General features: G+C 59.7%; 1 protein-coding gene across 5 annotated transcripts; it reads right to left on the bottom strand.

The window, feature by feature from the left end:
- Positions 1–828: 828 nt before the first annotated feature.
- Positions 829–9,885, bottom strand: PRR14 (proline rich 14). 5 transcript variants are annotated; one of them, XM_050956736.1, is made up of 12 exons: positions 9,781–9,885; positions 7,548–7,748; positions 6,974–7,244; positions 6,423–6,571; positions 5,795–6,068; positions 5,420–5,469; positions 5,269–5,324; positions 3,939–4,740; positions 3,507–3,711; positions 2,792–2,898; positions 2,496–2,567; positions 829–2,063 (listed from the first exon to the last, which is right to left on the bottom strand). In XM_050956736.1, the coding sequence occupies exons 2-12, from the start codon at positions 7,643–7,645 to the stop codon at positions 1,805–1,807; spliced, it is 2,343 nt and encodes a 780-aa protein (XP_050812693.1). In that variant the 5' UTR covers positions 7,646–7,748; positions 9,781–9,885; the 3' UTR covers positions 829–1,804. The 5 variants fall into 5 exon arrangements, with proteins under 5 accessions (XP_050812693.1, XP_050812696.1, XP_050812694.1 ...); XM_050956739.1 differs by having other exon boundaries at positions 3,507–3,591; XM_050956737.1 differs by having other exon boundaries at positions 3,939–4,737.
- Between the last annotated feature and the right edge of the window lie 2,346 nt (positions 9,886–12,231).

Here is a 12,231-nt window from a genome sequence, read left to right as displayed (position 1 = left end):
TACAACATCACAACACCTGATTCTGTCCTGATGTCACCTCACCATGTTGTAATGTCACCACCGAGCCTTGTGATGTCACAGCCCCAGGGCCCTACCCAGCCACAGCACCATGACACAGCCGGTCCTGCTCTCAGAGTCCCATCAGGCCAGTCCAAACCCAGCTCCATCCCTCCTCCATTGCAAGCCACAGCAGTGGGGAGGGGATGTGACTCGGGATATCTCATCCCTACCCAGTGCCAGCACTCAAGGGACAATCACTTTGTTCATACAGCACCAAGCACAATGCAGACCTGGACTGTGACTAGGGCTTCTAGGTGCTACAGTAAAGGAGTTGCCTTAACACTGGCCTCCTCCCATCTTCTTTCCCTCGCATGAAAACAGGAGCCTCTTCCGCTGCAAATCCCACCCTCTTTGGGACCCTTAAGAGATGGGGTGCAAGCAGGTCAGATTCTGGCAAGGCATTGCAATGGCTATGGCAGGCTCAGAGCTGTCAAATGAGCCTGAACAAGCAAAGAGCAGCACTCAATGAGCGCCAACAGTAGGGTTCAGGGTTAATAGCCTGGGCCAGTTAGGCCAGCAGCTCCAGGTGGACGTATCTTCCACCCTCAGGGAATGGAGATTCAGGGCTTACCTCCCACCAGCTTCCTCCTGTACCGGCTACCTCTCAGACTCCAGCTGAGGAGCTCCCTGCTGCACAGCATCCCCTAGTGGTGTGTAGAGATCAGCACTGCCTGCAAAGGGAAAGCACTCCCTATTGAGCTCCCCACCCATAGCACAGTGGTCCCTAGTGCCAGGGTCAGCACAAATGAAGCAGATCAGACAACAGGCTGGATGTTTTTGTTGAAAAGTTTAATAGAAATATAGATCTCAAAAAAACCCACACACATAAAACCAGCAAATATCCACTGACTAACTCAGCGGGGCCCAGCCCAGGAGACACCGCCTGCCCAGGACTCCTGAGGGTGCCCCCGAGGCTGCAGTCACACTTCAGAGGGGAAAATACCCTCCTCCTGATGCACATAAGGAACTGATGTCCTGGTGCCTTTACCCACAAGCTCCCTCTCCTGCCCTATATCCCAGCCCGACTGGACACAGGCCACTTGCCCCCCAAGCACCCAGTGGGAGGGGATCTTAAAATGACTAATCATGCCCCCTCCCCCCAAACAATCTGCCCCCTGGTACGTTCAGCCACTGGGGGGCACTAGACAGAAGCACCAGGAGGATGGAAGCACCAGGAGGATTTGTGCGTAGGCAACTGAATGCTGAGAATAGAAAGGTTCATCACACCTGCTGGACATTCATCCCCCTCACCCCACTCCTGGACTGGACCTGGAGCCTGTGAGGGGAGCAGTGGCAGAGGCAGCTTGGTGACTGGCTGCAAGATGGCTGCCTCAGCTCAGGCAGATCTGGGAGCAGCCAATTCTGGGTGGAACTAGGGCTCAAGGAGATGATGACTCCTGGGCAGCAAAGTATTCTGGGCAGAACTAGGACATCTCTCTCCTGGAGAGATCTCTGCTTGGACATGGGTCCAGGAGCCACAGGGAAGCTGAGGATTCTGGGAATACCCCTAAGGACACGATGGCTCTAAGAGGATCCAATAGCAGAACATTCTGGGTGTATCCCCAGGGGAGATGCTCCCTGGAAGAGCTGAGGCTTCTGGGAGTATCCTGGGAGGTAACTACTCTCCTAGGATCCCAGAGGATTCTGGGAGCTCCCCCAGGCCAATGAGCAATATCAAGGACAGAGGGGCCACTCAGTCTCTGGTTCAATGCCCAGTGTGAATTTGGACAGTGCATAGCATCTCCTAGTCCTCATCAGCTTCAAATAGGGCGTCCAGCTCGGCCAGGCGCTGGCGCAGCAGTTCCTCCAGGTCCAGGTGCTGGGGTGGGGCCCGTCGCCCACCTGGCGCTCGCCCCGTCAGCCTTCCCCGGGGCCGGGCACGGCGCTGCTTGCGGGGCAGGCTGCTGTCCTGGAATTCCATGGTTCGCTTCAGCTTGCGCTGGCTGGTAAGCACCAGTGCCCCATTCCGCTCCCGAGGTTCCTCGAAGATCGTCTCGAAGGTCCTATGGGGGAGGAGAGAGGGCTAGATGGGACCCAGTGCCCGAGTCCACCAACCCACCCTGTATCCCAGCTGGGATGCCTATAGCACAAATGGCCCACCCTGTATCCCAGCTGGGATGCCTATAGCACAAATGGAGCCCAGACACCTGGGTCCCCCCCTACTGTGTCCCCCAGCTGGGACACCCTCAGCACAAGGGGCAGGGGGAATGGGGATCGGACTCCTGCTGTTTAGGGGGGCAGCGAGTTTGTGAGATGCGCCCCTGGGTTCCCAGTAGCAAGAACCAACCACGACTAGATTTAACCTCCTGCACCCCTCCCCAATTCTGAATTCAGGCTCTCCCCTTCCTATGAGTTGGAGGAGGGGGATGTACCCCCCCATCGTAGCCACCCCCAACCCCATATCCCTCCAGCAGCAGCACCCAGGGCCCTCTCACCGCTTCTCGGTGGGAGTGCGGTAGTTCTTATTCGTGTAGATCTCCTCCAAACTGAACTCCTTCTTGTCCAACCTGTTACGGGGAGACCAGACTTAGCAACAGCACATGGGAATCCCTTGTCGGTGCGAAGACTCAGCAGCCTTGGGGGTGGGACATGGGGGTTGGACGACCACCACACAACAGGAATGGAAGAGAATCCTATGGCCAGCTGTAACTGCTGGAGAGATTCAGAGCCAGGGATAGAACCCAGGAGTCCTGACTCTCAGCCACTTCCCTCCGCCCAGAGCTCCCAATACCTGACCGGTCGGGGCAGGCCCATTGGCGTGAGGTTGGCTTGCTGTTTGGCTGGGGTCTTGCGGATGCGGAAACGGGACACCTTCCCTGTCGTCTCTTCCTGGGAGCACTGAAGGGAAGCAAAGATTCCCTGTTATGTAGACTCCTGCAGCACGGCACTCCCTGTTCCCAGCAGCACGGAGCCCCCTGCCGAGCACCCCACTCCCCCACCAAGCCCCTTCATGCTCCCGTCAGCACTGCGCTCCCCACTGAGTCTCCCCCGCCCTCTGCCGAGCCTGGCAGCACTGCACCCCCCCCACCGAGCCTCCCTCTGCAGCATGACCCCCCCCCACCAGCACAACCACCCCCCTCCCAGGATACTCAGCAATTCCAGGGAGCATCTCCCCTGGGGATACACCCAGAATGTTCTGCTATTGGATCCTCCTAGAGCCATTGTATACTCAGGGGTACTCCCAGAATCTCCCGCTGAGCCCTCCCCACAGCACAGCGCCCCCCTCCAAGCCCTCCTCCTGCAGCACGATGCACCCCGCCAATTTCTCCCCCCTCCCCAGCAGCAGTGTCCCCCGCCAAGCCCTCTCACAGCACGGCGCCCCCCGGCCAAGCCTGCACCCTGGCAGCACAGCATCCCCTGCTGAGCCCCCCACTCCTCATAGCATGGCACCCCCAGCACTACACTGGGACTCTGGGACCAGCACTGCCTCCCATTGGCTACTTCACCTTGGCATCTGTGTGTGACAGGAGAATCCCATCTGTGGTGACACCATGGCCCCTCTCCCCCTGCTTTGGGTGCTGGGAGCCGTCCCTGTGAGGCAAGAAGACCATATGGACCAGGAACCTCTCAGGGCCTTGTCTGGTGGGCCAGGCGATACCATGGCACCTGGAGCCCAGATGCTGGGGCAAGGCAGGATGGCAGTGGGACGACCTAGGCCAAGGCAGGGCGGCAAGAGGGATGGGGCAGGGGTTACCTGGGGCAAGGTGGGGTGGTGAGGTGATGTTAGAGGCAGGCACCAAAAGAGTTACAAGGGGCATGGCAGGGGTTGCTCAGGGGGCAGTGCTCCCCAGGCCAAGCAAGAAGTCGGGGGCTGGGGGTTCAAGGGGCAGAGTTCCCCAGGGCCAAGCAGGGGGCATGGTGACAGGGGGCTGGGTTACCTGGGGCAAAGCAGGGCAGTGGCAGGCTCCTCGTGGTGGGGTGGCCCTGGGCAGGAGGAACGGGCTTCGTCGCAGCGAGTCATGCACACCACCGGGCTGAGCAGGCGGCGGGAGGCCGGGGAGGGGAAGGGGAAGACCTCCTTGCGCAGGCAGGGCAGGACGGGGAGCGAGGGGTGGCCCCGCAGCAACTCCCGTGACACCTCCAGGCTGCAGACTGTGTGACGGCGCCGGCGCGGCGGGCAGGGGGCGGACGCTAGCAACGGGGACGGCATGGCCCAGGGGAAGTCTGGGCAGGAATAACTGCGGCCCAGGCGGGGCTGGCTGGGGTCCTCAGGGCTCAGGCGCCACTGGCAGATGGGGGGTCTGCAGCTCACAATGCTGTCCCCCTCCCCGTCATCTTTGGCCTCGCCAGGGCCCCTCCTCTCTGCTGGCTGCGAGATGGCAATTTTCACCTCGATGTTCACCCCCTGGCGTGAGCTGTGCGCCTCCTGCTGGCTCGGCCCACTCCGGCTCTGCGCTGGCTCCTCCTCGGGGCTGGGGGGCTCCGCCGGCTGCTCTCCACCCTCTCCCAGATGGGGAGAAGGCGGGGGGCGCAGGCGCGGCTTGACCGGGCTCAAAAAGATGTCGGCGAAGGTCTCCAGCTTGGATTTGACGCTCTGGAAGAGAGGGGTAATACCCCAGTGCCGCAAGGGGGGGACCGTGGCCTGGGGGCGCAGCAGCGAACAGATCGGGGGAGGCCAGGTGGAGGAGGAGGAAGGCAGGAGGCTGCCAGGTGGCTCGGCTTCTTCTGGGACAGGATCTGCTGGAGGAGGGCACAGAGGGTCAGGAGAAGTCAAGGGAGGACCACATCCTGCGATGCACAGACAGCCCCCAACCGTACTGAACCCACTAAACCCACAGCAAGTTCCCAGAACCCCCCCACAAAAATGCACACTCTTGCCTCCCCAGACCTATTTTCAGAACAAAGAAGAAAAGTTGACGTCCCACAAAACGAGACTTGGAGAAAGTCACATTTTGAGCAGAAAGCATTCATTCTGCTAAAGATCTAAACGTTTTTTGGACTGATTCAATCTCTTTAAAAGCTTCTCAGCATGTCTTTTTCTATAAAAGAAAAAATGGTTGCTAAACAAGAAAATGACACTCTCAAAACATCCAAAACAGAATATTTTTAACTGAAATTTCATTTAAATCAAATGTTTCCTTCTCAACAACATTTTTGGTCAAAAAACATTTTGAGGAAAAGTTCAACTCCTGCTCCCCATGGAGCCCCACCCCTATGTCCAAGCTCCACCCTCAGCCCCGCCCCTGCATGAGTTGGAGCTCCGCCTACCTGGCTGTGGGCAGCGCTCCCACTGGTCTGAGGAAGATGCTGTCAGCTTATCAACCCTGTCAGGAGAGAGAGGGAAAGTGAAGCTCTGGGCCAGCGCCCCCTAGAGGGCCCTGTGACCCACCCCAGCTGATTGGTAGGGATGTGCACTTACGTGTTAGGAGGCGACGGCATCAGCAGATCTTCCTGCTGAAGGCTGGCATCCTGCCAATGAGAGGTGGCATCTGAGCTGGGGCACGGAATGGGGTCCACCCCCCACATCTGAGGCTGACAGGTCAGCGGCACCTGGTCAGAGCAGCTTCCTCCTTGGTCGTAAGCCCAACCCCTCCCTCCATTGACCCATCTGGGGTAGCACCCACTGCTGAGATCCCCACCCATCCCTCTCCCCTCTGGCCTGGGCTCTGGCAGCCCCACCCATCCCCTCCTCTCTGGGCCCTGGCAGCTTCCCTGCCCTCCTGCAATCCCTCACCCACCCCCATCCCCTCCTCTCTGGGCTCTGGCAGCTCCCTCTAGCTCCCCAGCTGCTCACTGCTGCCATGGGGCACTCCTCCAGTGCCACGGTCAGGACGCGTTGCTGGGCCCTCTCCATGGGTGACGTCACCAGCTCCTTCCCCTGCTGGGAGATGGAGGGAGATGCCGCCGGCCCCCGACTCTGCTGCGGCGCCCCCTGCCGCACCAGCCATCGCTTGCCCTGCAGCCGCTCTGACTCGGACCGGGCCGTGTCCTGGGGCGGCCAGTACGATGCAGGGGCCTTATTCTCAGGCCTCTGGCAGACGGGAGACCGATGCTCCTTGAGGGAGGGTCTGGAAGAATGAGATGGGGCCATAGACCCCAAAGCCCCATCACTCACTGGCACAATCTTTACCCCGCAGGATCTTCAGCCCCCACCAAAAATCATCACACCATCAGCACCCCCTCCGAGATCCCACTCCTGCATCTCTGCCATCAGCTCCACTGAGCCTCCTGACACCCCATCTCCCCCCTCCATCCCCGACTCCCAAAGCCTCCCACAAGCTGCTATACCTACCCCGTCAGATCCTCCAGATCCAGCCCCTGCCCCAGAAGCCAGCGACCCCCTCCCCCGGCAGATGCCCTGCTCAGTATTTGGAAGGTGCCAGGACAACAGGTGCCCTGACACGTGATCCACCTCCGCTCACCTGTCCACGGCGGGCTCCTGATGCCTAGGGGTCCAATCCAAACCAGGCGGAGGGCTCTCAAGAGGGGGCAAGGCCTTCCCAGGGAGGTGGTGTCTTGGGAGGGAGGGAATGGCTGGATGAGCTGAGGGAGAGGTGCCCCTTTGGGAGACCTGCTGGGCAAGAGACGCCATGGGGTTAAACATGGACCCCATTCCTCACCCTGAAACTGACTCCCAGCTCCTGGCACCCCCAAATGATCCTCCTCAAGAGCCCAGCCTGGTCCCCTCCCATGTGTAATGGGGGCGCAAATACCAGGCGGTCCTGCCCATCCAAGCTCAGCATAGGAGTTTCTGGGCCGTCCAGGGGCAAACCACAGCAGCGAGAGAAGGAGGGTACGTGGGAGAGAGGCTGGCTCAAGAAATCCATACCGGGGAGCGGCAAATGATTCAGCGGGTTCAAGGGAGCAGGACAACAGGGCCTGGGAGGGGTCAGGGGAGGTTGAGGGGCTCAGGCCATCAGATCTCTAAGCAGGGTCCCCCCACCCCCAGACCACTCCTCCCCCTCGCACTCACAGCCCCTTGTGTGGTGGCAAGACACTCCTCCAGGGCAATGGCCAGTACCCTGTGCCGGGCTCTCTCCATGGGCGAGGCCACCAGCCACAGCTCCGCCCCCGGGCCCCACTGAGGCACCCCCTGCTGCAGCCGCTGCCGTCTGCCCTGCAGCCTCTCCGACTGGCGCCTTGCCTGAGGAGACCCGGCCCTGCCCTGGGGCAGCCAGTACAGCGGGGGAGCCTTCTCCTCGGGCCCCTGGGGGGCAGGGGAGCTCTGCTTTGCAGTGGAGGGTCTGGAAGAGAGAGATGGGGTCACTCACGGGGGCCATGGACCCCAAATCCCCCTGATTACTGGCATGATGTTCGCCCCAGGACCCAGAGACCCACAGCACCCCCCCCACAATCACCCACCCGGCCCTGCTCAGACCACTGCCCCTCATTGTCTGCCAGCCACACCCCCCGAATGTCTTCCCCCCAAACACACAGTCCTCCTGGCCATGCCCAGAGAAAGAGGAAGAGTGCTGACTCCGGTGAGGTCTGCCCAGGCCCTGACCCCAGAGAGCAGGCTGCTGGACAGAGGTGAATCCCCCACATACCTATACACGATAAGCCTCTGGCGTCGGACGTTCCGCTCTGAGGCAGACAGCCTGGTGCCACCCCCTGCCAGTGCCCCTCTGGCCATGGGGTGCTCCATGGCTGGCTCCAGCTGGGATGTAGGGGGCAGCCCCCTGGGATCAGGGGTTCAGAGGTCGTCCCAGGACAGCCTCCTGCCTACTCATCCTCCAGCGTGGCCACCTCTGCCCAGGAAAGAGAATCCAGAGTTACAATGAGCACTGCAAACCCCCCGCCATAACTCAGCTCTAGGGGGCACCGGCTCTCCTGAAGTGCCCCTGGGGACTCAGCATGACGCCCCCCAACCTCCTGCATCCTAGGGTTGGCAGCATGGCCACAATGGCAGAGGACTGAGCCATGAGGGATCAGACTGGGGGGGGGGGGGTGTATATGGTGGGGAAGGGCTTTCCCCAGTGCTGGGCGGAGGGGCTGCAGAGGTGGCACATTCCCACGGTTCTGCACTCAGTGCTCACAATGGACAAACAGCAGGGAGCCGCTGGGAGAATAATTACAGGGCATTAGCAGGCAGGCAGAACCATTGCTAGCGGTAACCAGAAAGCCCCCCTGCGCAGCTCAGGTGTGACCTGACACCAGCTTGGGAGCAAAGGGGAACCTTGGAGGTGTGGGGGTTGGGATCCATCACCTAGAGATGGTTTCCCAGGCCACAAAGGACACACATGGATCCTGGGCAGTTGGGGACAGGCTAGAGGGGCCCTGATGGGGCATCTCCATCTCTTTGTCCTGCCTCTCAGCATTGACCCCGCCTAACTCTGGCCCTAGGACTCCCCCACCCTGATTCTCCCCACCAGGCCTCCCCCGCTTCTGGTTCCTCCTTTCTCCCCCTAGATCCTCCCCACCAGCCACTGGCTCCCTACCTCAAAATCCATCACCCCAGCTCTAGGTCTCGCTCCTCCCCTTGGGTCTCCCCCGCCCAAACTACTTCCCCTTTCCCTCACTCACCCGCCTCTCCCACACCTCTTTACTCTCATCCCCTCCCACAGGTCCCCTCTTCCCCTGGCTCTCCCCATGTTCATTCCTCTCCAATGCTGCACCCCTCCTCACTCACCTCCACAAATTGCCCCCCATGCCTGTAGGTGCCCCCTCTGAGCATCTGCTCTCCCCCTGGGTATTCCCCCACCGCTCCCATCGCTAGTCCCCCTAAACTGCCCTTCCACCTGGTCTCCCCCATTGGTCCCTTTCTCCCCAGCTGCACTCCATCTTTCCCCAGTCAAATCCCTCCACCACTTCTCTCACCACCCCAAATCCACCAAGTCATCCATCCCCCAGGTCTCCCCACACCTCCGCTGCACTTCCCCTTCCCCCTAACCTCCCCCTATCCCACCCCGTTACCCTCCCTCACTGATCGCCCCCCCCACTGTCCTGCCCCATGAGTCCCCCCTCCTCAAAAGCCCTCACTGCTCCCTAACCCCCTGGATCTCCTTCCCCTCACTGCTCCCACTTCCCCGACTGCTCCCCCTCCCAGCTCCCCCCATTCCTCCTCCCCCCCACTGCCCGCCTTCCCCGACTGCTCCCCCTTCCAGCTGCCCCCATTTCCTCCTCCCTCCCCTCCCCCATTTCCCCCTCCCTCCCACTGCTCCCCCCAGCTCCCATTGCCCCCCTTCCCTGACTGCTCTCCCTCCTGGTTCCCCCCATTGCCACCTTCCCCCACTGCTCCCCCTCCTGGCTCCCCCACTGCCCCCCTTCTCCCCACTGCTCCCCCTCCCGGCTCCGCCCACTTCCCCCTCCCTCCCACTGCTCCTCCCCAGCTCCCATTGCCCCCCCTTCCCCGACTGCTCCCCCTCCCGGCTCCCCCCACTGCTCCCCCATTACCACCTTTCCCCACTGCTCCCCCTCCCGGCTCTCCCCACTGCCCCCCTTCTCCCCACTGCTCCCCCCACTGCCCCCCTTCTCCCCCTCCCGGCTCTCCCCACTGCCTCCCTACTCCCCACTGCTCCCCCTCCTGGCTCCCCCACTGCCCCCCTTCTCCCCACCGTTCCCCCTCCCGGCTCCCCCCACTGCTCCGCCATTGCCCCCCTTCTCCCCACTGCTCCCCCGCCCGGCTCCGCCCACTTCCCCCTCCCTCCCACTGCTCCCCCCCAGCTCCCATTGCCCCCCCATCCCCGACTGCTCCCCCTCCTGGTTCCCCCCATTGCCTCCTTCCCCCACTGCTCCCCCATCGCCCCCCTTCCTCCAATTGCCCCCTCCCCCGCCGCTCACCGGCTCTCGCCCGCTCCCGTTCGGTCTCCGGTGGCGGCTCAGCCTCCTCCCGCCCCGCCCCGTTTCTGCCGACGCTCCACGGCCCGACCCCCCGCGGCCAATAGCAGCGCGCCTTCCTCCCGACCGCCCACAACCAATAGGCGCGGGTCTTGCTGCCCGGAGGTCCCCGGAGCTTGAAGCCGTGGGGAGACGCCATCTTGAAAAAGGGCGAGAAAGAAAGCCGTGTCACGGCGCAAGCTGAGCCGCCGCCATCTTGGGGTGGGGCAACAGAGTAAGGTACGGGGTGGGGGGCAAAGGGACAGAGCGGTGCGGCCATGCGGTGCTGCCATCTTGGATAAGGGCATCGGAGGTGGTGAAGCAGTTTTGGGGGAGGCCATCTTGGATGAGGGCGAGACGCTGGGGATTTAAAGGGCCAGGTGACCCTGGGTGATGGGTGACGGGGGCTCCGGCCAATTCTCATCCTGGGAGCGTGGGGCCCACGTTCTTTGTTCCCCTGCGGACCCGTTTACACTGTGCCATATTAAAACACATGCCAAACTTCGCACCCATGCAGCTCGCTCTGACTCAGCCACCTGGCCTCTTCCTGATCGCCTGTGTCTCCCCCAGCCTGGGTCCTCTGCAAACTGTGCCAGGGATTCCCTCACGTCTCCCTCCAACACGTTAATAGCGTAGGGCCCAGACCCGATCCCTGCAGGGCGCCCTGGAAACACACTTGGCCAATAAGGAGTCCCCTGTGCCACGTACATTTTATACCATTCTAGCTTTTTAATCATTGGGCTGATCCAGGGAGGGGTGGGATACCAAGCCAGATGGGCCCATTGGTTTAGAATCGTAGAATATCATGGCTGGAAGGGACCTCAGGAGGTATCTAGTCCAACCCCCTGCTCAGAGCAGGACCAGTCCCCACCTAAATCATCCCAGCCAGGGCTTTGTCAAGCCTGACCTTAAAAACCTCTAAGAATGGAGATTCCACCACCTCCCTAGGGAACCCATTCCAGTGCTTCACCACTCTCCTAGTGAAATAGTGTTTCCTAATATCCAACCTAAACCTTCCCCCACTGCAACTTGAGACCATTACTCCTTGTTCTGTCATCTGCCACCACTGAGAACAGCCGAGCTCCATCCTCTTTGGAACCCCCTTTCAGGTAGTTGGAGGCTGCTATTAAATCCCCCCTCACTCTTCTCTTCTGCAGACTAAATAATGCCAGTTCCCTCAGCCTCTCCTCATAAGTCATGTGCCCCAGCTCCCTAATTTTTTTTACCCTCTGCTGGACTCTCTCCAATTTGTCCACATCTCTTCTATAGAGAGGGGACCAAAAGTGGACACAATACTCCAGGTGGGCCTCACCAATGCCAAATAGAGGGGAATAATCACTTCCCTCGATCTGCTGGCAATGCTCCTACTAATACAGCCAATATGCCGTTGGCCTTCTTGGCAACACTGCTGACTCATTTCCAGCTTCTCATCCACTGTAATCCCCAAGCCCTATTCTGCAGAATTGCTGCATAGCCAGTCGGTTCTCAAGCTGTAGCGGTGCATGGGATTCTTCCGTCCTAAGTGCAGGACTCTGCACTTGTCCTTGTTGAACCTCATCAGGTTTCTTTTCTCCCAATCCTCCAATTTGTCTAGGTCACTCTGGACCCTACCCCTACCCTCCAACTTATCTACCTCTCCCCCCATCTTAGTGTTATCTGTGAACTTGCTGAGGGTGCAATTCATCCCATCATCCAGATCATTAATGAAGGTGTTGAACAAAAACGGCCTCAGTACCAATCCCTGGGGCACTCCGCTGGATACCAGCTGCCAACTAGATTGAGCCTTTGATCACTACCTGTTGAGCCCCACAATCTAGCCAGCTTTCTATCCTCCTTATAGTCCATTCATCCAATCCATACTTCTTTAACTTGCTGGCAAGAATACTGTGGGAGACCATATCAAAAGCTTTGCTATAGTCAAGATATATCATATCCACTGCTTTCCTTATATCCACAGAGCCAGTTATCTCAGCATAAAAGGCAATCAGGTTGGTTAGGCATGACTTGGCCTTGGTGAATCCATGCTGACTGTTCCTGATCACCTTTCTCTCCTCCAAGGGCTTCAAAATGGATTCCTTGAGGACCTGCTCCATGATTTTGCCAGGTACTGAAGTGAGGCTGATCAGTCTGTAGTTCCCCAGGTTCTCTTGTTTGCTCCAGTGAGGCAATGACTGTGTTTGTAAGGACCCCTTTTTACATAGTCAACTTGAGGAACTCCTTACCTGAGGAGGCTGTGAAGGCTAGGACTATAACAGCATTTAAAAAAGAACTGGATAAATTCATAGTGGTTACGTCCATAAATGGCTATTAGCCAGGATGGGTAAGGAAAGGTGATCCTAGCCTCTGTTTGTCAGAGGATGGAGATGGATGGCAGGAGAGAGATCACTTGATCATTGCCTGTTAGGTTCACCCCCT

Source organism: Gopherus flavomarginatus, chromosome 5 (genome assembly GCF_025201925.1).
Source record: "Gopherus flavomarginatus isolate rGopFla2 chromosome 5, rGopFla2.mat.asm, whole genome shotgun sequence".
Taxonomy (NCBI): domain Eukaryota; kingdom Metazoa; phylum Chordata; order Testudines; family Testudinidae; genus Gopherus; species Gopherus flavomarginatus.
The sequence above is the reverse complement of the archived record's forward strand: the minus strand, read 5'-3'. Positions and strand labels throughout refer to the sequence as shown.